The following is a 27,271-nucleotide window of genomic DNA, read 5'->3' as shown; positions in this document are numbered from 1 at the left end:
ATGCAGAACTGTGACTCCCTCCTTCCCGTGTTCACCAGCCCTGAGCCCCTGGCCTCCGCAGCCCAGCCCCGCAGTCTCCCACCCTCTGGGCTCAGCGTACACCTTCCCACAGCCCAGCAGTGGACAGTGCTCCCAGAGTGGTTCCAGGGTGGCAGGAGTTGCTGGGGCTTACCTCAGCCATCGTCCTCTCCCACCCCCAGAAGTCACCCCCACTGGGAGGAGACAGACTTCCCAGCACACTCGCAGCCGCATGACCCACCAGCCTCAAAACAGCACCCCAAGGAACCCAGGGATCTGGGCCTGGGGGTGTCAGGTGCTGCGGCAGATATATGCACCGCTGCACCGGGGCTGACTCACAGGGCGCACTGGGGCAAAAGAGGAAGAGGCAGGGGATTCTGGGGCCCAGCCAGGTTCCAGCCAGCCCCGCCCCGCGTCAGTCCCCCTCCGTGTACACATCCACTGCTCACCAGGCCTGCAGCCAGGCCTCAGTCACCTCTGTCCACCAGAGGAGGAAAGAGGAAGTTCAGCCACCTTCCAGGAAAAGCCACCCCTCACTCAGCACACACATGCGTGCACGCAAGCACACACACACACACACTCCTCCCTGGGCATGGAGATCTGGAGGACCAAGCCCAAGAGGAGCCAGCACCTCCCACCAAGGAACAAACTGGCTTCTATGGACACGGACTTCCGCAGCTTCCAAAGGTCTGCTTGACAGTCATTATCTTGGCCTATGAGCCTCCCAGTAGCCCTGTCAAGGGGTGTTACTATGGCCCCATTTCAAAGATGGAGCTACTGAGGTCAGAAAAGTTGGGTAATGGGTCCAAAGCCACAGTAAGTGGTAGAGACCAGATTTGACCCCAGTACCTATTGGCTTCTCCCCACGCCCACCTACCACACCTTCGAAACACTGACAACACCCCCCACACACACACACACACAACAGGTGCTCTTCCTCGTTTATCTGGTATCTCCTCTGGTGCTGGGTCTAAGGCAGGGGTCCTCAAACTTTTTACACAGGGGACCAGTTCACTGTCCCTCAGACAATTGGAGGGCCGGACCATAAAAAAAAAACTATAAACAAATCCCTATGCATACTGCACATCTTATTTTAAAGTAAAAAAACAAAACGGGAACAAATACAATATTTAAAATAAAGACCAAGTAAATTTAAATCAACAAACTGACCAGTATTTCAATGGGAACTATGCTCCTCTCACTGACCACCAATGAAAGAGGTGCCCCTTCCAGAAGTGCGGAGGGGGCTGGATAAATGGCCTCAGGGGGCCGCATGCGGCCCACGGGCCGTAGTTTGGGGACCCCTGGTCTAAGGTCTTTCCCTCTGTCTTCACCCCAGGCATCTGTCCCTCTCACCACTGTAGCCACCCTCTCTTGTGCTCCCCAAAGTAAAGTCTAGATACAAGAGATGGCTTTTGGGAGGAGCATTTTTTATATAGTTTAATAGTTCTATCTTTATTTTCAGAAGGATTAGGAAAACCCCAACTAGAAGGCCCAACCATTGATTTCATGGTTATCATTCCTTGGGGTGGCAGAGAGATAAAGTTTCCCTTCAAGTAAACTTATTTTAAATTCCAAGTGAGTAATGAAAAACATATTGAGTTAATACAGTGCAAAGGTTCCCTGATAGGGAGGAAATTTGTGAAGGTGGCTCCGGACCACGTGGCTGGGAGCCCTGGGGCCCTCTTCACCGGGACCCAGTACCTGCCCTTGAGTAGCTGGTGGCCACTCAGTGTGGCTAGTGAATGTGACAGAAAGAAAGTGACCTAAAAATCATCCAGGAGAAGGAGAGGCCAAGATGGGGGTGGTCTGGGCCCTGAAGAAATAGCTTCAATCAGAGAGAGGAGGCTGCCTCCTATGACCCTTAACCTCGCTCTTCCACTCACCCTCAACACCAGCTGGAGGTTTACAACCTCACTGGGGACAATTGAGCAGGCAGTGACCCGCTGTGGCCAAGGACCCTGGACACTCCGTCACCCTCTCTTTGCTCAGGCGGGGGAGGGTTCTGCCCACAGAGTTCCTTGCCGCTGGAACTCTGGATCTAGAGACCTGCTGAGCTCTGCCTGAGCCAGAGGGACCTCTTCCTCAGGCGAGACAGCTGGGCTTGTCGTGCCCTCCTAGAGCTGTGTACTCCAGTCCCTGTCTGTCCTCCTGGGCCCAGAGAGCTGCTCCTCCTGACCCTACCCTCCATGTTGGCACTTCCTTCCCTGGCTCCTGAGCTCTCTGGGTGTCGGGTGGGACAGCGTGCCATGCCACCTGAGACAGTCAGGGACTGTGGAGAGGTCCGGGCTCACCCAGGCTCCTCCAGGTTGATTAAAGGGGCCGGGGCAGGGCTTGAGGGAGGGGTCTGAGCTACCAGACCAGGCAGAGGGAAGGGCCGAGGGGAAGCAGCTAAGGGGACAGTGACTGTGTGCTGGCATGCGGCCCTATCAATGATGGCAGTCCCACAGATGTCACAGGGGCAGCAGTGGTGGGGAGGGGGCTGCTGAGCAGGCTCGAGCAGAAAATGGAGCCAGGACTAACCCCTCAGGTGCCCAGACATTGGTAGAGGGAGGGTCAGGATGAGGCAGAAGCCAGATTCTGGGGAGTGTTAGCGAGACGGGAGGAGCAGGATATGCAACTGCTGTCTCTGAGGGGTGGTGGGATGGAGAGGCTTTGATTTTAAAAGCTTTAGAATCTGTTTAAGAACCTTTCAGATCCTTGGCTTTATTTAACAAAGACAGAAACTAGGCTGGGGACCGAAGGGAGACCCCTGCAGAAGCCAGGGTTCCAGTTCCCGGCCCTGTGCATTTTCCGTCCTTTCTGAGGGGCCCCAGGGGCCTGGGGGGACTGACCTGTGCTTCCGGGCTGGGGGCCACCTGTTACCCATAGGAGAAGGAGGCCCACAGGAACCCGTGGGGGCTTGAGGGCTCTGAGCTGGCCTAGGCACTTGAAGTCAGAACACTGCTAGAAAAAACCCAGACCAGGTATAGAGTCAGCTCCTTCTCTGAGGGACCTTGGGTTTGCCATTCATTCACTTATCCAGTCAACAGTATTCTTTGCCCTCTAGGACAGTGGTCCCCAACCCCCAGGCTATGGACCGGTACCGGTCCATGGGCCATTTGGTGCCAGTCCGCAGAGAAAGAATAAATAACTTACATTATTTCCGTTTTATTTATATTTAAGTCTAAACGATGTTTTATTTTTAAAAAATGACCAGATTCCCTCTGTTACATCCATCTAAGACTCACTCTTGACGCTTGTAATGGTCACGTGACACATTTATCCGTCCCACCCTAAAGGCCAGTCTGTGAAAATATTTTCTGACATTAAACCGGTCTGTGGCCCAAAAAAGGTTGGGGACCACTGCTCTAGGAGACTGAGGGTACTAATCTGCAAAATGGGGATGTTAACCTCTAAACCCTGCCGAAGGCACTGAGTGAGGAGCCCGCAAGACAATGCAGGGGAGAGCACATGGCTGTTTTGGTTTGTCTTTTGTTTTGAATTAAAGGCATTCCTGGCACAGAGCTGTGGGACCCTAGCAGGACAGCCTTCCCATCTCATTACCACTGAGCCTGCTCCAGCCACCGCCAAGTCCTCAGAGCCCCTCTGACTGTCCCTGGACCGAGCAGCCCCGTGAAAAGCCCTGGAGATCAATTCCAATCTAGTAAGCGCGGGCTCCGGGAACCACAGCCCTGGGCAGATTGATGCTTCCTGTCCAGTGGCAGGGGTGCAGTGAGAACCCCCCCAGGCAGGGGTCTTGTGAGGGTGGGGGGGCCTTCAGAGGGTGGGCAGGGTTGGGTTCGGCTGGGACAGGGACATAGGCATGAAAGGACTCAGGTGGCGAGGCAGAGGCAGGGAGCTCTGAGGGAAGGGGAAGGTTTGGGAGGCCCCGGAGCGGAGCAGAGCTGGAGTACACTGGGGAAGGGCTGGACTGCTGGGAATGAAGGCCTCCGAGGGATGGGGGCCAGAGAAGCCTGAGAGAGAAGTTGGGGCTGGAGGCTCTGCCATCTTTCCAAGGGCCCACAGTGTGCAAGGCCGATCATAAATTTTGAGTCAGAGATTCAAGCTACAGGGAAGATGCCGAGGACTGGTGAGATCCAGCTCAGAATAAGGGGAAGGCAAGGGGGGCTCTGGTCATCCTCAACTCGCCCTCTCAGCCTGGTAAGTGGGGAAAGGCCCTCTGCAAAGGCTGCGGTGACCAGGAAGGGGAGGGCTCCCCCCAGTGGCCGGCTGCAGATAAAGGCGCAGGTGCTTGGGAAGAGGGCGACATTATTTGTTCCACTAATTCCCAATTCCACGTTTATTTATGAGCCTGATTTATTTTTATCCTCCACTGCATTCTTTTACATGAGATCACTGTAACTCACGATGAGCATTAAGATTTCCTAAGTTTTAGTGACACCGTCTGGTAAGCCATCAAGCCCATCCCCACCTGGCATCTTTACCCAGATGTCACCATTTACTCTGGCTGCCCATGGGCAATGTTCACACATGACATCATCTTCAGAGGAAGAGAATGTGGAGAAGAGAGGAGGGGGAGGAGGGAAGAGAAGAGAGGACAGGGAGAAAACAGGGGGAAGAGCGAAGCTACAAGCTACAGGAGGGAGAAAAGGATTCTGGGGGAGCCCTGTGGCGAGGACCCCCAAGCACAGGACCTGGAGTTCAGGTCCCTGTCTCCCTCTCCCTGGAGACTGGGGAGCTGGTCTAGGTACCTCCCTTGGGGAGCAAGAGTCCTCACAGGTATGTCCCTATCCACTGTCTGGGCAGAGATGGGCTAGGCAGCAGCTCAGGAAACCCATAGGGCCTGGCTAGATCCAGTGAGGGCCACAGGCAGGGCAAAGGGAGGGGTGCATGCAGATTACTGGGAGGGTGAAGGGCCTGGCTCAGACCCCACATTTGCCCAAACAAACACACTTGCAGCTCGAGGCTCCCCTAGTCCCACTGTCTGCAGCCAAAGCAAGAGGAGCCCAAGTCACCCAGGAGGAGCCCCGAGGCGACTGCCACCATCAATTGTACCTGACAACTTCATCCTGCTGGGTGCCTTCCGCAGTCATGAAGCACACTGCTGGGAGGTCAGAGGCCAAAGGCCAGAAGTCAAGTTTGGCAGACACTCTGGGCGCCTGGATCAGGCGAGAGGCTCATCTCTCGCCCCAACCCCTGGGAAGGAATAGGCCTCTCCGTCTTTGTGTGCCCCTGGCTCTGGGCTCCCTGTGTGCCCATGCCCCTCCATTCCAACTGTCTGTCTGTGGGTCCTTGGAGCAGAAGCCCATCTGTGTCTGTTTTCTAAAAACCATCTTTTCCACCCCATACCACAACAACCAAAGTCACTTTCCAGGCAATTGCTTTTCTATAAACATTCCTGTGTAACATCTCCCCAAATTGCTAATGTCCAGCGTCCTGTTGACTCTCCCTGTCACTCCAACCAGAGCCTCAGAGGTGGGGTGGGCGGCGAGGGGAGGGGAGGGGCAATCAGAGAGGAAGAGGCCAGAGGCCGCGGGGCTAGAATTAAGGACAGGGCTTCATGTCCAGTTCCTGGCACAGAGGGGGTACCAGAAACCCCACCCCCACCCCCCATGTTCCCACATTCCGCACCAACTCAGCAGCACCTCCCCTGAATGTCAGCCACCTCAGGAGAGCCTGGGATTGAAGACAGAGAGGGCGGGGATGGGGAAGCCATGGGAGGGAGGCCTGGGAGAAAAGGGAGCTGATTTAAAAGCATGGAAGAGATGGTTAGACAATAAAGGTGACTTCCTAGTGACTGGAGCAGGGACACTAAGGAGGCAGGGGAAAAGCCAGGCAAGCTGTCATCACTGGGTCCCCAGTGAAGGCCAGGCCCCCTCCCTCCAAAGTGAGAGGAAAGACAGAGAAGTGGGAAGAGGTCAGATGGAGCCCATCTCCCCAAGAGGGCCCACTGCCTGGGCACTGCAGTGGCGGGGTTAAGGCGGGCAAGGCAAAGGGGTGTCAGGGGCAGGGTGATCTTTGACTGGCGACACACATGAATCTATGGAGCCACTGAGAAGGGCCTGGGGCTGGTCGATTGTCCTCGACATACCGCCAGAGAAACTGAGGACCAGGGAGGCTGAGTGACTGAATTAGAGTCACCCTATGGGCTCGCTTCCCCAGGGCTGGGGGTGCTGGAGAGGGAAGAGGTAGAAGAGGACTCGGGCCCGGGACCCTCTGGTCTCTTCCATCCCCATGCCCAGGGAGCCCTCCCCCAGGGAAGCTGAACCTCTAGACTCAGGTGGGTTGTGGGGCTGGGATGACAGAGCCCAGAGGGAGCCAGGAGGCAGGGGAGAGTGCAGGGCACTGCCAGGCACAGCTTCATGCAGGCAGAAAATACAAACCAATTTGCGCAGATTTAAAACCCACGGAAGGCCACTTAGTTGGTAAATGAGTTGGAATCTAATTAAAGGACCTTGTCAGGGCTGGGGGAGGAGAGCTCACCTGCCTAGGAGGAGCTGTCGCATGGGGGGTGGGCCAGGGTGGGGGTGGGGTCTGGGTCTCAGCAACTCCCCAAAGAGCTTCTGGAACTTTCCCAGAGAGACAGAATCTGAGAGAGGGGAGGGTGGGGGGTGCCGGGGGCTGCCTCTGCCAGCCCTTCCTCCTCACCCGTGCCCGGCCGGCTCCATCCTGCTGCTTCTGCCCACTTGCTCAGAGGCAGCACCCCCAAGGCAGGGCCTCTTCCCTCCAACTGGGCACAACCCAGGACGGCGCCCATGCTGCCCCCATTGTTCAGGGGCTCGGTGAGGACAGAGCCTCGTCTCCCCCTCAGACTAGACAGTCCCCAAGGGCGGGCCTGTGCCCCTCTCTTACGGGGGATGGGACAAGGCCCCTGTGTGCTTCATTAGGTCGGAAGCCCCTGAAGAGACTGGGGCGTCCTTGGTGACAGAGGTATTACTCCCACCAGATGGGTGGTCCTGCAGGACAGAACTGGGCACGGTGAGATCCACAAGCCACATCAGGACTGAGGCTTGGCCTCGGAGTCATCTCCGCCAGTGGGGCATGGCTGCGGAGTCCTGGCTTCTCCCTGTCTGCTGCCCTCGGCCCTCCCAGCCCCACCCCCACAGCCACAGGCCGCAGGCACAGCCGCCCTCTGACCCCTGGCTCTAATCTCTGCGCCAGGGAAGAGTGATGCCTCCCTACTCTTCTGCTTCCCTCTCTCTTTGTCTTGAAAACCATGCTCTGCTCTCCCTCCAGCCAAACACCTTCCACAGGGGGCTGGGATCCACAAGGAGGAAACCGAGGCACAGAGAGGAAGCCTGACCGGGTCATACAGGAACTGGAGGCAAAATCAGAAATGGAACCTTGTCCAAGCCCCCAAGGACAAGGACATTTCCACCCCACTCTGCCACTTCCCAGAAAACAGTTGCCAAGAGAGCCCCTTTGCGGGCGGGCCCCCGGAGGGCAGAGACTAAAAACCTCCTCAGGAGGAATCAGCAGGAGGGTGAAAACATGCCACAGAACCCTGGGCCCAAAAGAGAGAGAACTGTGGGTCACAGCCCAGCCACACCCCCAAGGTGCCCAGCCACACCCACAAGTCATCTGCTGCAGCCACTCAGAAATCAGCGTCCCCGCTGGTGTCCTGACCACACTCTTCAGACAAGACCCTCCCTCCCCCCCCCCATTGTAAAAGAGCCAACAAGTCAGCCCCTCCACCAGAATTTCAGATATCCAACCCTCCCTCTGCTCCCTGCACACTCCGCCCACCCCAACAAGCAGGTCAAGCTATGACATTACCAAAACTCACTAACTTGGGTGATAAGAAAGCTCTGCTCACACCCAGCTCTGCCATTGACTTGTTGCGTGACCTTGAGCTGGTCAGCAGCCTCTGGGAGCTTCAGTCCTTGCATTCGTTTTTGTTCTCCAGAGCTAGTAACAGACAGGATACAGGTGGTACACTGCACAAAGGCACCAGCCCAGGGAGTGGGTGGGGGCGGGGGCAGTTCCTTCCCAATCTACCCAACTGCCTGATTTCCTTTCCCTCCACTGTCAGAATTTGATCTGACCGAGGAGAACTGTGGGGTTTTGATTTTTAGCTATTAATGGAGATCTGGCTAATTGGCTTCCCTGGGAAGGCGGGGGCGGAGATGAAGAGGGGAGCACGTCACCCCCAGTCTGAGGCCCTTGCTGGGAAAGCTGGAAACAGCCCTGGCGTGTGCCTGCCCGGTGCCGCGTTCGTTAACAAGCTAACTCCCGCGTGACATCTCTACCATCACGCGCCCAGGGAAAGTGTCCTGTCAGCGGCACGTCTCCTTGGAGAGGCAGCAGAGAGGAACACAGGCTGGAGGGAGGGGAGGAGTGAACAAGAGGGTGGGGATAGAGGGGGGTAGGCGCTGGCCCCCCGGCTCTGCCGCCACTCCAAGGAGGCTGCCAGGGCGCCTTCTCTGCCACCAAGGTTTTAAGGCCAGGGCAGTGGGTGTGGGCCCCTAAAGCCCGCTCAGAGGGAGGTGTCCTGTTCCCATGGGAAGAGACCCCAATCTGTTGGAAGTGAGGGGCAGAAGCATCATCCATCACCCCGCTCACCACAGGGAAGTGTTGTCACTGCCCAGTAATCACCCAGGGCCTCATAAATGCTGGGCAGGAGCCTCAGCCTAGCCAGCCCCCTTCACGTCCTCCTCAGCGACACCATCCTGACACCATCCCAACACCATCCCTCATGGGGTCAGGCTCTCTCTAGGAGGCCTTTTCTCTGCCAGCACCCAGACAGCTTCCATTGTCACCAGAATGATCAGGGTCCTGCTGCCTCCAGATTCCAAGCACATACCCAGTTGCTCATGCGCTCAGGCACACCCTTGTGTTCACCACAGTTCTGTCTTCATACTTGGCACCGTGGTACATGCCCACATGCCCAGCACGTGCTCACCGACACATGCGCAATCACCAACTGCCTCACCTGCACCCCCCACGGGCATCTACATGCAGAGGGGCACACCCGAGCCTAGGCAGGACTGGGGTTAAGGCACAGGCATCACCCTGACTCACCATGCTGCCATTGTAGATGCCACATGCACACACGACATGTATGTTTCAGACCCCCTGAGAGACTGCAGCACATCTGGGAGCTCCACCAAGTGCCAGATCAATGCATCTCTAGCTTACAGTGCAAGATAGTAGGACCCCATTTGCCCAACCTGAGTCCAGCTGCACCGTCTCAGGAAGGCAATTTCCTAGGCCCCTCTCCTGCTGTGTCAAGTCCTTGCTTAGGTGTTTGTGTTCTGTTTTGAAATAGATGGGTGGGTCCTCAAAGACACCCCACTCCGACCAATGTTCAACCAACAAGGCAATGCCAAAGACTGAGACGCCCCAGCCCACGCTCTGCCCCTACTATGCTCAGCCTCTTCCACCAGGGCGAGCGGCTGGTGAGCCTTTGAACAGCTTCCACCCACTGCCACGGAGTGAAGGACAGGGCTCAGCCCCTCACCTCAGGGATGAATTACTCTACTGCCCAGCAAGCCAATCAAGAATGTAGGATGTCAAGGTTAGTACCAGGAACGACTGGAGGAAGCGGGAAGGAGAGAGGGAGGAAGGGAGCCCGGAGTTCAGAGAAGGGAGGAAGAGACTCAGCGAGTTGACTACCAACCACTGGGTCCAGGCTGACCTGGGAAGCCTATCAGATACCTGGGCATCTTTCAGAAGTTTTTACTGTTGTCCAACCAGAACTTTCCCAGAATCCAGGAAGGCAGAGCACAGGCTGAAAGACAGGGAAGACATAAACAGTCTCCCCTTCCATTTATCTGCAAAAGACTCGAAAACCCCCCACAATCAGGACAGCCTACAAGGCCTCTGACAGCCCTTGTCATTCATTTCCCAGAGCCACTTTGGATGGTTGCTCTCCCCCGTTCTACAGGGGAGGAAGTGGAGGTTCAAGAAGAGCTGAATTGTCCAAGGTCAGAGTTGAGCCCCATCCCAACTGTGGGCATTCTCAGCCCAGCTGATTCTGCCACCAAGGCATCCAAGTCTCTGTCCAAGCCATTGGGCCAGCGTCCCTTGCGTCTCCTCCATCTCTCCGACTCCCTGAGAAGGGAACACTCAAACAGCCCTCTTTCCCAGCGAACACAGAGACCCTCAACCCCATCCTCTTCGAGGAGTCCTAGTACTGGAAGAACTAAGGGAACCCCCACGCAGACACACATAGGCACTGCTAAAAGGCAGGAGGAGGGACAGGCAGCAGAGCTGCCATAGGGCCACAGAAGCCCAGGCTGGGACTGGGTCGCACAGTTCTGAAAGAACCTCTCCTGGCCCACTTTTCACACCTTAGCTGGGCACAGGGTCTGCCCAACCTCTGCCACAGGCTGTGCCAAGACAGGAGCACTGCAAGTCTGTGTCAGGAACACCAGGCAGCCAGGGCTTAGATACCTCCAAGAATGGAGACCTCATTACATCCAAGGCACCAATCGTCTTGTGGGGCAACTACTTCCTTAAAATGAGCCAGTCTGTGTTTATGGCCCTCACAGGGCCACAGGGACACAGCTTCTGTCTTTGGAGGAGGACAGAGTCCTGAACCCAAATGTTCTCTCCTGAGCCCAACACCTCAGGTCCGTCTTGTGTGGCCCGACTACTGCACCCCTCCCCACTCATCTCTATTGGGTGAGCCCCATGTTGTCACTACCCTTCCTAGTTGGTGGCCTTCAAAACCATTCCAAGGGTCCAGATGAGGTCCGAGGAGCCCAGATGACTCCTTTCAGCTTCTGTCCTCACCAGCCCTGCTCTCGCCCCCAGCATGTGTGGCAGGGAAAAGAAATGCCCAGGGCATATGCAGCCCTGCTCTGGGACCAAAGTGCTCCTTCCTTGCCTCCTGCTCCTCACTCTCGGGCCTCCCTGACCTCAGGCCTTGGGAGCCAACTGGACCCCTCCTGCCTGGGATGCGTGCTCCCCTGTCAGGGTTGGTGGAACCTGCCTGCTCCTTCCAGGTACTTACATCTGCCCTCAGTGCTGGCCTTGCTAATGTCACTCACAGAGTCTGCTCGGGGTCTTAGCCTCCACCTAGAACTATCCCCCTGACAGCCCCAGCAAGGCAAATCCAAACCCAGACACTAACGGGTGTGCCCAAGAGTCTGAGTGGGCAAGGTGCCCTGCCTATACTTCTCTGGTTTGTGGCCTAAGGCCCTGGATGCCCTGTCCAACAGCCAGCCATCTCACGGGTATAGCTCAGTCACACTTTGAGTACTGGAAAACCACAGGCCACAAGATAGTATCTGATGCATATTGACCACACGGTGCTTCTCCCTGCCAACCTACTTCCTCCCCCCCAGTGCTCCCCCACCCTGCTGCCAGAGGGCCCCAGGCTTGAAATGAGAGCCCCCCAGCTGTTTCTCTAACTGTGTCCTGTGTCTGTATCCCATGCTCGTACAGTGGCTAATTCTGGCATCTCATCAGACAGTAATTATGGGGGAATCAGCCAGGCTGTCATCACTGCAGCCCAGCACCTGTCACCAGCCGCTATCCCCAGGCTGCTGGGGTGGGACCAAAAGCTGAGGGAGGAGGCGTGCATTGGAGTGAGGGGTGCCTACTCCCTCCCTGCCTCTGTAGCCCTCATCTCCTTCAACCCACCAGGCATGCAATGTAAGTTACCAGGAGGCCACTTCCCTGTTACCCTGGACAGGTTCTGAATGCATATGTCATGTGTCATATGTACACACATCAGGACCAAACAGAGCAGTAAGGACACAGCAAGCCAAGGCTGAAATCTTGCCTCAGCCACTTTCCATACACATGACCTTGAGCAAGTCATTTTACTTCTCTGGCTGTCAATTTCCTCAACAGCAAAACGGGAAAAAGGGTGCCTGCCTTGGGACGATGGGAAGAAATAAATAGGTAAAGTGCCTGGCACATATATGATCATTTATTCACGCAGCAAACATTCAGTACATATCTAGTATGCACTGAGCAATGTGAGGATGCCAAGATACATTAATCACAAGATGCAGGCATTTTTTTTTTTCATTTTTCTGAAGCTGGAAACAGGGAGAGACAGTCAGACAGACTCCCACATGCGCCCGACCGGGATCCACCTGCACGCCCACCAGGGGCAACGCTCTGCCCACCAGGGGGCGATGCTCTGCCCATCCTGGGCATCGCCATGTTGCGACCAGAGCCACTCTAGCGCCTGGGGCAGAGGCCACAGAGCCATCCCCAGCGCCCGGGCCATCTTTGCTCCAATGGAGCCTTGGCTGCGGGAGGGGAAGAGAGAGACAGAGAGGGAAAGCGCGGCGGAGGGGTGGAGAAGCAAATGGGCGCTTCTCCTGTGTGCCCTGGCCGGGAATCGAACCCGGGTCCTCCGCACGCTAGGCCGACGCTCTACCGCTGAGCCAACCGGCCAGGGCAAGATGCAGGCATTTTGTTTGGCTGGTGGTGTTTTTTGTTTTGTTTATATTTTAATGCCTTTAAGGGGCACCTGTGCTCTTCTCCTCACCACAGTCCCCACCTTTCCCTATTGTCCTCATCCACTACTTCACCACGTCCTGCCCTGAAGGCAACAAGTTTGCAGCCCCCAAGAACAAATGTGGATTAGTAGGCTGTTGGGTCCAGAGCTAGCAGCCATGAGAAATCTGACCATGCTGTGGGAGTTCAGAGGGGCTGCCAGAGGTGGTCAGGGAGGAACAGTTAGTTCAGAGAGGTGCTAGCTCAGGGAGGGTCAGGAAGGGAAGGTGACAAAGGGTGGGGGGTGCTCCTGGAAGAAGAGTCACAGAAACAAAGTCTCACAGAGAGAAAAGTTAGGCCTAATGGGAGCTGGTGGAGACAAATATCTCAGCAGGACCCTGCCGGTGTTAGATCTATGTCCAGGCCCCAGCCTTCAGCACCTCCTCCTTCTCCAGAACCCTCCAGAAAGCTTTCCTTGGTGGCTTCATTGGTGGAACTATGACATAAGACCGCCTCCCTTTGTCTCAGAACCAAGCAGCTGTCACAGCCAAGCCACTGGGTCACTTCCCTGTCCCCATGGGTCTTTTCCCCCAGGTGGAACAGAACCCTACTAGAACCAAGAGGAGGTCTGCAAACTGGAACTCTAACCCCCAGTCCCCTCCCCACCTTCCCCTACCTGAGTCTCCCAGGGATGGGACCAGGAAGGGGGCTGGGGGAAGAAGATGGAGGTGAACCTCAGAGTTCATTTTAGTCACATGAACCAAAGGAACCCTCCCTGTGGGAGGGCAGAAGTGAGGCGAAGTTGCACCACACTACACACAGCACGAGGGATCGAGGCTCGGCCTAAGACAGGCGGAAGGCAGAAGGCAAAACACGAAAGGAAGGAGGAGGAGGAGAGCTGAGGTTGCCATGACGGTTATCTGTGTGACCCTGGGCTTGTTACTTAACCCCTCTGGTCTACCTCCTCCCCTGTAAATGAGACAAGAGCATCGAACTCATGGATGGTTGTACGGATGAAATGAACTAACACATGGACAGAGCTTAATGTAGCATATATGGCTCATGTATTATGGGTCATTAGTATCTGCAGTATTACAGGGATGACCCCCCCTCAACCTCAGCAACAACTAAATGAGCCCCCGACCCCTTGCCTGTCTTCCACCCTCCACTCTCTTTCCTCTCAGAGCCCCCAGAGAGAGCTCAAAGGTCTCTTTTAACCACATCCAGAATCAACATTGAGGGGCTGGCTGCACTGTGCCCCCTCCATGGATGCCTCCCCACCCCCACTCCCACTCCCACCACCAGAGGCATCCTCCTAACAATCCTGCACTTTTCCAAAACCCACCCACATCTCCTTCCACTCTGGGTGGGAAAGCAGGTCTCTTCCCCTCTTTACAGATGTAGAAGATCAGTCTTGAAAAGTACTGAGCTCCCCACCACTGGAAGTATTCCAGAAGAGAGTAGGTGAAAGCGGGGAGCATTCTGGGCCCTCCTCCCTGGTTCCCTGCCCCTGAGCCCTCCGCAGGGCTGCCTGCTGTCTGTGTGGGGAAGGCTGAACCAGGACAGGGCAGAGGGGAAGGGCTGGGGTCTCTAGTCACTCCTGTCTTCTGCTGGCACCAGTGGAGGGTGGGGGCGGGGAGGGAGTGGTGCCGACGCTCTTTTAGGAAGATGGTAATTTTAATTAAGAGGCAGACAAACCAGCGCTCCGCATTTTGTCTCCGAGCAAAGTTATTAAAAAGCCATCAAGGCGGCGGCGGCAGCCACAGTGGCAAGGAGGGCTGCCTCTCCAGGCTGCCTGCCCGGATTAGGGCTAGAGCATCCTTTGGGGAGCTGGAGAAGGGCGGGAGCAGGAGGATACAGAGGCGCAAACTGACAAGATGGGGATTCCGCAGCCCCTCTTCCAAGGTGGGGCAGGGGCAGCACCCAGACAGTGCCTGGGCACAGCCTCGCCAGCCCCAGGGCAGGGCAGGGGCAGGGGCGGGGGCGGGGCGAGGGCGGGGGCTGCTGTGAACCAGGCTCTGAACCAGCCGCTGCTTTTTCTTCACTCTTTTGTTTTTTTTTAAGAGTTTACTTATTGGTTTTTATGGGGGAGGGGAAGCGAGAATTATCAACTCATAGTTGCTTCACTCTAGTTGTTCACTGGTTGCTGGTCGTATGTGCCTTGACCAGGCAAGCCCAGGGTTTTGAACCGGTGACCTCAGCATTCCAGGTTGATGCTCTATCCACTGTGCCACCACAGGTCAGTCTTCCTTACTCTTAACAACGTGCTTGGTAGTTGTTGCTGCACCATTTTACCAGCAAGGACATGGAGGCTCAGAAAGAGCAAGTGGTTTGTCCTAGCTCACACAGCTAGGAAATAGCTTAAATGAGGTTTGGAACCTAGGTCAAGCTGACTCTCAAATCCAGAACTCCAGGTTGCTGGTCCTGGGCACAGAAGTGGGGAGGTGGGTTCCCAGCCCATTTTCCCTCCCCCAGCCTGGGCCCCCTGGGACCCTCTGAAGTGGTCTCAGCCCTGGCCCAACAATGCTGCCCATAGTCCCTAGGGTCACCAGGGACTTTGAAGGGCCTTGCTCACTGTCTGCTTGGTGGGGGCACACTATGAGAGGGGTCAAGGCTGACTTAAAGTACACAGCAGCTGCCAGCAGAGGAAACAGGGGTGGGCAAGGGCATCTGTGGACATAGAGTGACAGCCCTGGGATGGGGGCAGGTACTCTATAGTCAGCTGGCCAGGCCACAGACCCAGGCCCTGCAGCTGGTAAATTCAGACAACCCCTTAAGCTCTGTTGGCTCACCTGTCTTGGTCACTGTTGAACTCTGAGCCTAGCCCAGTGACTGGCACAGAGAAGGTAGTCAATAAATCTTTTTGAATAAATGACTGGATAAATAAATGGAGGAATGAATGAATGATTAAATAAATGAAATGAGATTTCAGGTTTGCAAGTGTCTATAAACTAAATAAAGCTGAATTGAGGTCAAATGTGGTCCCATCTTCTCCCATCCCTCACCTTCTGGCCATGGCTGGATCATGGGCTTCTCTCCTCCCACGAGAAGGGCCCCTTGCTCCTGGCTCCCCTCCCCCAAGGCCACCGGTCCCCTCAGCAGAGGGCCCCTGTCTCCTCCACCCTCCCCAGTTCCGTGGAAGCTTTGCCACCAGCACACACATACATGCACACGTGCTTGCACACGCACGCTAACGCACATGCACACACATGCACACAGACACATTCTCTGCCAGGCAGGGTGCCCTCCCCAGGGTCAGGTCGGTGCTGTCCCCTCCCCTGGTAAAGGTCTGGGCCCACCAGGGATGGCCCCCTCCCCCATTTCTGGCCCTCTAAGGCTGGGGAGGAGCATCTGGTCAAGGAGTGTAGGAGTGGAATGGTGGGAGGCCTCCCTCCTGGCTTACCAACCTGGAGACTTTAAACAGAGGGAACAGAGTCCTGGAGGCTTCCCTCCCGCTGCACGCTGGAGCCCTGGGTGAGGGACAGGAAAGGAGGAAAGTCGTGAATGAATGCCCAGAGCCCGCGGAGAGGAGGTGGAGAGAGGAAGGGGCCGGGGCAAGGCTCCCGAAGTGGGATGGACAGAGCAGGGAGGGGCCTTGGGCCATGGGGGCAGAGAGGGCACGGACAGCGAGGCGGAGCTTAGGAGCTGTCCCTTTGGTGGTCGCTGGGAGCCGGGGCACAGGCAGGGGAGAGCTTTGGTGTTGGAGGAAGAACAGGGGCTGAAGGGGCAGAGACACTGGTGGGAGACAGACAGGAGGACAGACAGCAGGACAACACAAAACACTGGGTCCCCAGAATGAGGTCCCCAGGACAAACAGCCTACAAGCCTGGTTCTCCTCCCAGAAACAGGAACACTCTTTCCCGGGGTGCCTGCCCAAGATCCTCAATGACAGCACCTGGGAGAGCACGTCTGCCTCCCCGACAGAAGTCGCCCTATTCTGGAGGGTGGGAGGCTCAGAGTCAGGGGCGCCTTCCATCACTGCTCTGCTGACAACCCTCTCCTGGCCCAAGAGACCCCATCTGCTCCACTCAGCCCCTAGCCCTGAGGAAGGTCCCCTCCCCTGATCGTAACAGAGGACACAGGCCTTTCACACCCAACAAGCATCCACACACTTGCACTGTGATAGAGGCTGCGCGGGGGGGGGGGGGGTCGCCCCTGCTGCAAACTGCCCAGAGCCCTGTATCTCACTCCTGCTCCACACCCACCTACCCCTCTGGCTGGCGGGGCAGGGCCCCCCTCAACCGTCTATTACAGCTGTCTCCTCACCCTACAGAGAAGGCTTTCTGACTGTACTTGATCTCCCTCAGGCTGCAAAATCACCCCTTATCCACGGGTTCACTTTCTGAAGTTTCAGTTACCCGTGGTCAACTAAGGTCTGAAAATATTCTATGGAAAATTACAGAAATAAAAATAAGTCATGCCTGACCAGGCGGTGGCACAAGTGGATAGAGCATTGGACTGGGATGTGGAGGACCCAGGTTCAAGACTCCGAGGTTGCCAGCTTGAGTGCGGGCTCATCTAGTTTGAGCAAAGCTCACCAGCTTGAGCCCAAGGTCGCTGGCTTGAGCAAGGGGTTACTCAGTCTGCTGTGGCCCCTTGGTCAAGGCACATATGAGAAATCAATCAATGAACAACTAAGGAACCACAATGAAGAATTGATGTTTCTCATCTCTCTCCCTTCCTGTCTGTCTGTCCCTATCTGTCCCTCTCTCAGACTCTCTTTGTCTCTGCCACAAAACAAACAAACAAAAACAAGTCGTGCCCGAACAGGCAGTGGTGCCGTGGGTAGAACGTCAGCCTGGGACGCTGAGGGTCCAGGTTCAAAACCCCGAGGTCGCCAGCCTGAGCACAGACAAGGTCACCGACTTGAGCGTGGGGTCATAGACATGACCCCATGGTCACTGGCTTGAGCCCAAAGGGTGCTAGCTTAAGCCCAAGGTTGCTGGCTTGAGCAAGGGGTCCTTGGCTCTGCTGGAGGCCCCCAATCAAGGCACAGATGAGAAAGAAATCAATGAACAACTAAGGTGCCACAAGGAAGAACTAATGCTTCTCATCTCTCTCCCTTCCTGCTTGTTTGTCCCTGTCTGATCTCTCTCTCTCTCTCTCTCTCTCTCTCTCTCTCTCTCTCGCTCTCTCTCACTTAAAAAAATCTAAGTTTTAAATTGTGCGCCATCCTAAGTAGCATGATGAAATCTCACACCTTCCTGCTCTATCCACCTAAGACGTGAATCATCCCTCTGCCCAGTGTTTCTACTGTATATGCCCCACCAATCTCAGTCACTGCATCCGCTATCACCGTATTGCAGTGCAGTGCTTGTATTCAAATAATCCTTATTTACTTACTAATGGCCCCAAAGTCATTCATGTAACTTCTATTACAGTGCACTGTTATAATCGTTCTATTATTAGTCATAGTTAATCTCTTATTGTGCCCAATTTATAAATTAAACTTTATTATAAGTATGTATAAGTAGGAAAAAAACATAATATATATAGGGTTTTGTACTATCTGCAGTGTCAGGCATCCACTGGGGGTCTTGGAATGTATCCTGCAAGGATAAGGGGGTCTACTGTTTCTATCTATTGCTTTTCATCTGGGGCAAGCAGCATTAAGACCGTTTCTGCCCGGAGATGCTGCATCCCGGGCCTCCTCTTGGGCACAGCCCTCACTTGGCTGGCTCGGACCCATCAATATCTACATCACGTCTGGCTGCAAGCATTCGCAGAGCCCCCTGCCAATCTCATGGTTCCAGTTTTCCCACTGATTACCCAAGACGCAGGCATCCCAGGGAGAAACAACTGTTGTATCCAGATGTTGGGACACTGACTAGGGGAAGAAATCAAGAAGGCTCGCTAACATGTCTAGCCCCAGAGGGCTTCCTGGATGAGGCATTGGGGGTTGGAGTAGGGCATGAACAGAGGGCCACAGGGTAGGGGGAATGAAGACTCAGGAGGGCTAGCTTCCTTCTTACCACCAGCCTTAAGAGGCAGCTGCAGGGGCCTAGCCCCAGAGAGGCTAAGATCTAAAACCCAAATTTGGGTTTTAGAAAAGACTAAAGAAGTATTGTCACGTAAGCCCCTTCCTCCAGGGAGAATGGTCTCCCATTCAATCATTCAATTGGCTAGAGAGGAGAAAGAGGAAGACAAAGAAATCACTACTTATTAAAGGTTTATGATGTGCCAGGAACTCAGCGTGTATTACCTCATTTAATCCTGGTGCCCACTGCTAAGGAAACAGCGCTTATCAGCCTCAATTTACAGATGAGGACACTGAGCACCAGAGAGGGGAAGTGATTTGCCCAAAACCACACAGCGAGACAGAGCTGGGATGCTAGTCCAGCTCAGTCTGACTACAAAACTTAAGCGTTTGACCACTGAGCTAAACTTCTCCCATCCACTTTACCCAGTTTTAGCTATCTCCCATTCAGTGAGCTCTGGGAAGTTCTACCTAGAGTCTAACCTCTTTCCATCCCATGCTCTAGTATAAACTATTTCTTAAAGACAATAAATGGAATAGAAAGCTTTGCTTCAGTATCTTTCTGCCTCTTCCTAGAGGTGGGAGGCAGATGATTCTAACTCTGAGCTGCTGGCAGACCAGGGACCAGGGGAAGAGGATGAGCTGTTGGGTTCTGGAGAAGTGGATCCAGGATTTCCTAAGCTTCATCGTTAAGTGACTTCTAGCTCTCTGGGAGCCCCTTACTTGCTCTCTCATCTCCTTCATGGAAGGGGCTCAGGAAGCCCTTCAAAGGCCTTCTTGTTTTAACATCCAGAAATCTCCTGAGCACCCAGGCAGAGAGAGCTTAAAAAGTCAGGGAAGGGGGTGGGCTAGCAAATTCCTCAGAGCCCTAACTTTCAATTTAGGAAGCCAGGACTAGAATGAGAATTCATCAGGCCAGCCTGGCCACTGGGTGGGGACAGAGTAGGCAGGGACCAGTCCTAGAGAGTAGACAGAGACGCTGGGGATGTCTGCAAGGGCTTCAATTTCAAAGAGCCTCAGAATGCCTTCCCAGTGAGCTGGGATTATAATTCTTCCCCAATGAGGCAGATGCTGGTGCCTGGCATGATGTTACAAATGCCTCCTGTGTCTGCAATTATCACACGCCCTGGGATGGGTGGAACAGCCCTCTCTACCTCCCATGCTCTCTAGCTAGGGCCTCTCCGTGGGGTGTCTGGGTCTCTAGCACGCACTGTGGCTGGGGTGGAAAGGAAGCCAGTGTTCAGGCATGAGAATGTTTGCAGAGGTGAGGAAGGCAGGCAAGTGAAAACCCAACTCCTTCCCAGTCTTATGTGACTCCACACCAGGACATGCAGGCAACTGGGCCAGGTGGCTAAGTCTACCCAGAACCAAGAAGAGGGTGTGGGGGGAGATAGAGCCACCAGCTGGAGGTACCTCATTTGAAGAAAACACGAACTGGATCATAGTCCCTAGCTGGAATGGAGTGTGGCAAGATAGTTCTGTAAGGGTGAGAAGAAAACAAGGAGTTTATGATTTGAAAGATAGCTGAATCCTATAGTTACTCCCTTATCTATCCTCCAGGCTGAGGAGGCAGATTTAGGTAAGGAATGCCTTCGGAGCAGAGGGGACTGTTTGTAAGATGTGTGTGTGCGCACACCAATATTCTCTTGGGTCAAATCCCCATTTTTTCTGGTTTAGTTGGAGCTGGGAAGTATTTTACCCACCCTCTGTGTGGACAGGCATGTATTATCCCACGGGAGAGGAGCTCAGTAGAACCTGTGACAGCTGGAAGGGGCCTTAGAAATTCTTTAGTTCTACCCCCTCTTCTCACACCAAGGACACTGAAGACCGGGGGTGGGCAAATAACTTGTTGCAGGTCACACAGCAGTAGGGGAATAAACAAGCTGATGTCAGTCCAATGCTTTCTCTTTACATTGTCGTCCACCTCTCTGCCCTTGGGGATCAAAAAGTGACTTCCCTGTCCCCTACTTTTCCCAAAGTAGCTCTGAATCCTTCTCTATCTTGGCCGCCTGCGCTCTGCCAGCAAAACAGCCACAAAAGGTTAAACTGGATCTACCACACACCACAGGTCATCTCAAAGGTCATGCCAACCAGTCCCCTGCCCCTAGTCTACTCATCCTCAAAGGTCATGCCAACCAGTCCCCCTGTCCCTAGTCTACTCATCCTCAAAGGTCATGCCAACCAGTCCCCTGCCCCTAGTCTACTCATCCTCAAAGGTCATGCCAACCAGTCCCCTGCCCCTAGTCTACTCATCCTCAAAGGTCATGCCAACCAGTCCCCTGCCCCTAGTCTACTCATCCTCAAAGGTCATGCCAACCAGTCCCCTGCCACTAGTCTACTCATCCTCAGAGGTCATGCCAACCAGTCCCCTGCCCCTAGTCTACTCATCCTCAAAGGTCATGCCAACCAGTCCCCTGCCACTAGCTTACTGATGCTCATGCACATCCATCATTGAGGTAAAAGATTCATAAAAGGCCACCAGAGCTCCCCACCCTGGACCCACCAGCCTTCACCCCCCCCCACTACCGGAGGTTTTTCTTCCTATCTAACCCCCGTTCTTCCCACTGCAGCACGGGCCTGCTTCCTCTCAAGCTGTCCTGTGCAGATAGGGGGAGGGCAAGAAGAACAGACTTCCAGGTCTTCAAATCCTTCTGTTCGGCCAGCAGCAGCAGAGAGGATGAGGGCAGGGTGCCCCAGGGTGGCAGGCCCCGAGCCCGGTGCACGCATGGGGGTACTAGGGGTCCGGTGGGGGAGCGGCACCCTGAGAGTGGGAGACCCTGTGCTTTGGGGAATGGTCCATCCAACTGCCCATGCCCTGTAAAATCCTGTATCTCAGGGTTAGAGGAGGGTCTTCTCTGGGCTCAGACACATGTTCCCACCCCAAACCATTTCTTGAATGTTTATTATGTATCAGGCACTGTGCTGGACATTTTAACCTATTATTTTTTTACAATTTTCACAACAATTTCATCGTCAGAAACCAATCTTCCCCTGGAACAGTCCTTCCCTAAGATTAAATCTAACTTTGATCCCTCTTGCTGCATTTTCTCAGGTTCAATTCTCCTTAACAGTGGAGGGCACTTCTGCTCCCGTCTTCAGAAATGCCTACCATTACTCAGCAGCCTCTTATCTTCTCCAGGTGCCAACCTTTATCCCAGTTTTGCCCCATGTCATGGTCACTTTAGGGGTGAAGAGAACTGAGGCGGGACTAGGGGCTGGATCAGGGCACTGACCTGCACCATTCAAGGTTGCAAGGGAGGAGGCCCTGGGCGAGGTCCCCATGAGATCAGGCTGGGCCAATGGAGGCGAAGGCAGAACTAAGAGCAGTAGGTTCTTGCTCCCTGATGATTTCTGTGGCCCTTGCAGGGGGCTAGGGCCTCACCTTTAGTGTGGTGACCAGGCAGGGCCCAGAGTTGCAAAGAGCTAGTTCTCTCTCAGTAACCATCTCTCAGGTCCAAATTCCAACCCACATATACTCAGAACCCAGGGGACTGAGCAGAAGCATGTAGGGGCACAGGGGGTAGGACTTGCTGAAGACTGGGTGGGAGGCGAAGCCGGCGGAGGAACTCTCACACCTGGCTCAGCTCCTGGCACCCAGAGGGCATCAGGCCTCCCGGTGCAGGAGGGAGGCACCCGAGCCCCTCTGCCAACCTCATAGGGCTCCACACACCCTATGGCAGCCTTGGGCAACTTTATGGAATTTACATGTCACTTAGCTTCCCTGTTTGGACCTTTTGGAGTAAAAAGAGTCAGGGCAGGTGTCCCCTCCATTAGGGCTTTCCCCTATCCTGCCTCCAGCATGGCCGGAACACAGGGGCCAGCGACACTCCTCCCCAGGGAATGCTCAGGCCTCAGCTTCCACCCCTTGGGAGATTCAAGCAGGGAAAGCATGGGCCAATGGGCAAGGGGAATGGGAACAGTGGGTGGGACTCTGTTCCCTGTGGGTGGCACCCTCCCCTTTCAACCAGGCTTCATTAATATATGCAACGCATATGCAAATCACTCAGAAGAGAGACACAACACGGGTGGAATGTCAGAAGAGACCTTGGAGATGATCCAGCCCACACCCCCTCCTTTCGCAGGTGAGGAAAAGAGGCCCCACCAGGAAAGGACTTGTTCAAGGTCATTTGGACATTTGGGCACTGAGAAAGGAGACTAACTGAGGTCTTCACTCAAAGCAGTGTTCTTTCCATGACAGTCTTGTCATTCATATGGGGGGCTTACAAGGTGACAAAGGGGGTACAGGGCCTAGATGGAGCTCGAGGGAGACCTATCAGAACCCCCACCCTTCCTGCCTCTGAGCCTGGAGATGGCGGAGTGAACGTGAGGGGAACAGTGGGCGGTGCTGCCTGGGACAGTGGGTGGCCAGAGGGGTGGAGGGCCAGAGGCGGGAGGCTTTGTTTCCTGGCAGTCAGGCAGCAGCAGAAGCAGCGAAAGGAGAATGTCTGAAGCCCAATGTCAGGGCAAGGTGCCTGCTGTGGTGCGGGAGGGGACGCCGCCCTTACTCCACACACATCCTCAGTGCTCAGCAGGCCCCTTCGGCCTGGGCTCTGAAGACTATGGCACCTGACGGACCCTAATGAACCCAGGCCCATCCCTTCCTTGGCCTCGGCTGCCCTCCCACCCCCCAGCTCAGCTTCTCCACCTTCCAGACAGTCCTAGAAAGCAGGGCCTAGGCCGGGGAAAGGAAGATAGACAGATGGGAGGGGGCAGACAGGAAAGAAATGGGGAGACTGAGGAGCAGAGGGGGAGACAAGAAGGGAGAGAGCATGAAAGGCAGAGCAGGAGAAATAGGGGCAGAGGGAGGGGAGGTCACGAGGAAGGAAGTGGGGGAGACTGAGGGGCATGAAGGGGACTGTGGGAGCCGCGGAGCCGCGAGGGGAGGGCTCCCAGCGTCCTGGACTGAAGGACAAAGCTGGTGCCTGAATATGGGGAATAGGAACCCCATCAAGGCCTGAGGCTGTCTGGCAGGAGTTGGGGACCATGCCCCTGCCCCTCTGCCCACCTCCCCAGCAACTCCCCGGGCTGCCAGGAAATCAGTCCTCCCTCCTCTGCCTCCCCCCCTCCTTCTCTCCCTCTTTCTTTCCCTCCCTCCCTCCCTCCCTCCCTGGGGGCAGGCAAGCCTGCTTCCTAGCCAAATCCAAAGCCTTCATCTCCGCTTTTCAGAGCTGGGAATGAAAGAAGGGGAAGCGAGTGCAGCCCTCAAACCCGCTGACAGCCAGATTTTTATTATCTTTGCTCGAATGGGCCCTGGGAAGTCAACAAGGGAACCTTCAAAGAGTATCTCAGTGGCTCACTGAAGCCTGCACCTGCACTGGCCCACCCACAGCAGGCAGCCAGAGCTTGGGGGACACAATTCGTTCCCCAATTCCCACCAGGCCCAGAGACCAGATCCAAGGAACCAGGGACCTCAGCCTCAGCCCCCGTTTCTGGGCAGGGGCCACTTGGCCAGGCTGCCAGGCTCAAAGGCCCAACCCAGAGCCGCTGGGCCTCAGAAGCAGTCTCTGTCCCTCTCTGGGCCTCGAGAACACAAACGAAGGCAAAAATTGAATCTCCTTGCCAGGGTTGGAGGAGATAAGTGCTTGGGATTCCTCGAAAGAGAAGCTTTTGTGGCAAGCCCTAGATTCTTCCCCTCAATCCTTCCCCTGAACTCTCTGCCTGCCCCACATCGACAGAAACCCTCAGTTGCCTCCTGGCTCCCCTTTGCAGAGCCCCTCCCAACCACAGCTGCCCCTCCATTGCTGAGCTCACTACTCAACATGATCCTTGAAACCCAGAGAGCTCCCTGCATTCAAATCCTCAACTCCATCTGCCTTCTTGCCCCGAGACCTAGCCTAGGGTGAGAGGGGGGCTAAAATAAACGTGGTACTTCAAAAAACCCTCTTCCTCCTAAGCTTGGGTTTGGTCAGAGAAAGCCAAGGTTGGCACTGGGCAGATGGCAGCCATATCATCCCCCCACCAGCTCTGACCACACCATTGAGATCAATGCTCAAAGCCAAAGAAGCAATCAATGGCTCTAATTAAACCCTTTTTCCAGGGTGGGTCCCTGGCCAGAGAGAAAGACTATCAGAGGCTCTGCACCCCAGTACCCAACGCTGTTTCCTGTACATCTTTAAGAAACCTGGTGCCCAGCAGGAATCAGGTCATGAAGACCCCAGAACCCCCACATTAGGCAACAGGCTAGCTGAAAGCCTGGAGTGAGGCAGGTCTCAAACCCAAGGGCCCTTCCGCTAGGAGAGCTCCCCTCAACACTCGGCACTGCCTGAGGACCATAGTTGCTTCTTCTAGAACCTCAGAGTACATGGGGGACCCAAGTGTCCATCTCAGCCCTGAAGGTCATCATGATTAACTGGCCATGATCATCATGGTTAGGGCAGAAGAAGCAGAGCTGGGAGGTCACTGAACAATGACCCTCTTGTCCCCAAGGCAGGGTGGCAGGAAGCCAGGGCAAAGCCTTTACACTCGCTGCCAGCGGTGCCTGGGTGCAAGGCAGTCTGGGCTGGGGGATCTTATTCTTGGAGCCCCCTCCCCTTATGCTCATAGGGCTCAACCCCATCCCTTCCTTTTACACCAGGCCATCAGCTAAGTCTCTGCCCCAACAACTCAGCTTGTCTGGAGCCTTCCTTCCTGTGTGAATGCCAGGACCTGACACTTGCCCAAGTGGCCCCAACACCAACCCAAAACAGCAAAAATCCTCACATACACCATAACGGCCCTCCACACACATACAAACACACAGCCTCGCCAGAAACCGCCCATCACAGCTGCCACCAATGATGACAGCCTCATATTTCCACAGTGACAGTCTCTGTCAAATGCATCATCAATTCTTTAAGATCGGCAACAGAGATACAAAAGGAAATGAGGGAAACTGAGGCACGGAGTTAGACATCAAAGTAGCTGACTCAAGGTCACTCAGACCAAGATACCCAGAGTTCCACCGCCCGCCCCCCACCCCAAGTGCTCAGAGCCTCAGCCAAGAGACATTTAGACTTCCACAAGACTGGAAGTCGGATCAGCTACCTCCCACTCCCAGCCCTCATCTGTTTCCCAAAACAACAGTAGCTCCAACATCTTCTCAAAGGCTTCAGCCCGGAACCCTCAGCTCCTGGAACCCACTTCCCTTAAAGTTGGGGGCTGCAAGAGCTCCTGGTTTCATAGTATTTGGGGAGCGGGAATGACAGTCCAGGATCCCCTCCTTGCACAATCCTTGTTCTTGCTCACCTGGCTCCCTTCGGCCCCCGGGGTCCTTTGGTCCGGCCTCCTCCCTGGGAGATCGGGAGCTGCCCTCAGCTGTCCTCTCCCACCAGGCCAGGGCAAAGCGCCGGAGGCACTGCCAGGGCTGCATGGGGAGGGGCGGGGCGGGGGTGCTCGCACTAGCCGCCGCACACACCGCGCTGGGCCCTGCCAGCCGAGCTGCGGAGGCACCTGGCCGGCCCCCTCTGCTTCCACCAGCATCCTGCTGCCCCCACCGACAGGACTCGGAGCTAGTCCCGGAGCTTCTGACGTAGCAGGGGGGTGCGTGGGAGGGGAGGGGGAGCCACGCCGCGTCCCCTCCCCAGCCCCGCCCTCTACCCCTCAGCCTCCAGTGGTCCCTAACTCCACACTAACCCTAGATGCTCTGCCCAGCTGGGGGCGCCCTCCCCTACCCTCTTCAGGGGAAGGGCTTAAGATCAAATAGCACCTCCCCAACCCCTCCCTCTCGTGGCCCCTCCCTACCCGCCCGCTGAGCTGGGAGCGGGTCCCCAGTTTCTGCAACTGCTGCCTAGACTCCGAGGTCTCCAGGGCTAGGGCCTCGAGGTGAGAGGGGGTGGGGATACAGGCTTGTATCCTGGCAACACAGCCAACCCCAGAATGCACTCATCCCCTTCCTTCCCTGGGGGACTGGCTTAAAGCGCCTACCACCACCACCCAAGAGCGTGCACCCCATTCTGGGACCTGGGGAAGAGGCCTTTGATGCTCCCCCCACTTCTCCATCCCCTTCGCCTCCTCCTTCATTCTCCTATTCCTCCACCTCGGAAGGTCCACTCCCCTCCCCCACTGCCCTCACCGTCCATCCCCCTTCCTCTTCTTCCCACCCCTCCCCCCTCCATACATACCCCCTTTAAATTTTAACCCCTCGGGTCACCTCCCCCGGCATTACGAGGCCCTCCCCACCCGGTCTCTAGCCTCAGCAATTCCTGAACCCCCCTCGGGTCCCAGCCCTGGGCTCTCTCAGGTCCTTCTCCGAAGCCCGGTGCGCCGCGGTCCCCTGACCACCCCCCCATACACCTGCGCCCGGAGCATCCCTCGCCCCTCGGGCCGCCGCCTCCCGGACGCGACCGCCGCCCCCGCCCCCGGCCGAGGGGAAAACACACAAAGAAAACAGAAATACCTTCCACTTAAGCATGGAGGCACATTAGGGAGGAGAGAGACAGGGACATGCCTTGGGACGGAGCGTTCCCCATCGGGCGGGGCGCGGGGGGCGGGGGCCCCGGGCCGGCCTGCCTGGCTCTCGCCCTCTTGCCGCCTCACGGGCTCCTTTCTCGGCCCCAGCCACGGGGCGCGGTGCCAGGCGGGCAGGCCGGGGGCGCGGGCCCCGCTGGGGTGGACCAGCTGGGAGGGCGCCGGCGGCCGGGCGTGTGGGTAAGCGCGCGCGCGGGCGTGTCACCGAGTGTGCGAGAGCGAGTGTATGTGTGTGTATGTGTGTGTGTGTGTGTGTGTGTGTGCGCGCGCGCGCGCGCGACCGGCGCGGGTGTGTCGCTGAGGGCGGGAGCGCGCGCGGCGCGGGCATGGGAGTGTGGCCGGAACGTACAAAGGGCCGCCTGGGGTGGCGGGGAGCCGGGAGGGGCGGGGGCACGGCGCTTCGCGCCCTCAGCAGCACCGCGGGATCCTGCGGCGCGCGGAGGGGCTGGGTGCGGGGTGCGCTCACTCTCCCCTCCTCTCTCCACCTGC

General features: G+C 56.0%; 1 protein-coding gene across 4 annotated transcripts in view; it reads right to left on the bottom strand.

Annotated features, from left to right (window-relative positions):
• Positions 1-26,954, bottom strand: part of SRCIN1 (SRC kinase signaling inhibitor 1) — a 71,709-nt gene extending 44,755 nt beyond the window's left edge. Inside the window, exon 1 of one of the 4 annotated variants that reach the window (XM_066263796.1) lies at positions 26,763-26,954. In XM_066263796.1, coding sequence (XP_066119893.1) covers positions 26,763-26,784 — 22 coding nt within the window. In that variant the 5' untranslated portion in view covers positions 26,785-26,954. Of the gene's footprint in view, positions 1-25,561; positions 25,831-26,711 lie in introns of those variants that run through there. The other 3 variants (XM_066263799.1, XM_066263797.1, XM_066263800.1) reach the window with 3 other exon arrangements.
• Positions 26,955-27,271: the final 317 nt, after the last annotated feature.

Source organism: Saccopteryx bilineata, chromosome 2, assembly GCF_036850765.1.
Source record: "Saccopteryx bilineata isolate mSacBil1 chromosome 2, mSacBil1_pri_phased_curated, whole genome shotgun sequence".
Taxonomy (NCBI): domain Eukaryota; kingdom Metazoa; phylum Chordata; class Mammalia; order Chiroptera; family Emballonuridae; genus Saccopteryx; species Saccopteryx bilineata.
The sequence above is the reverse complement of the archived record's forward strand: the minus strand, read 5'-3'. Positions and strand labels throughout refer to the sequence as shown.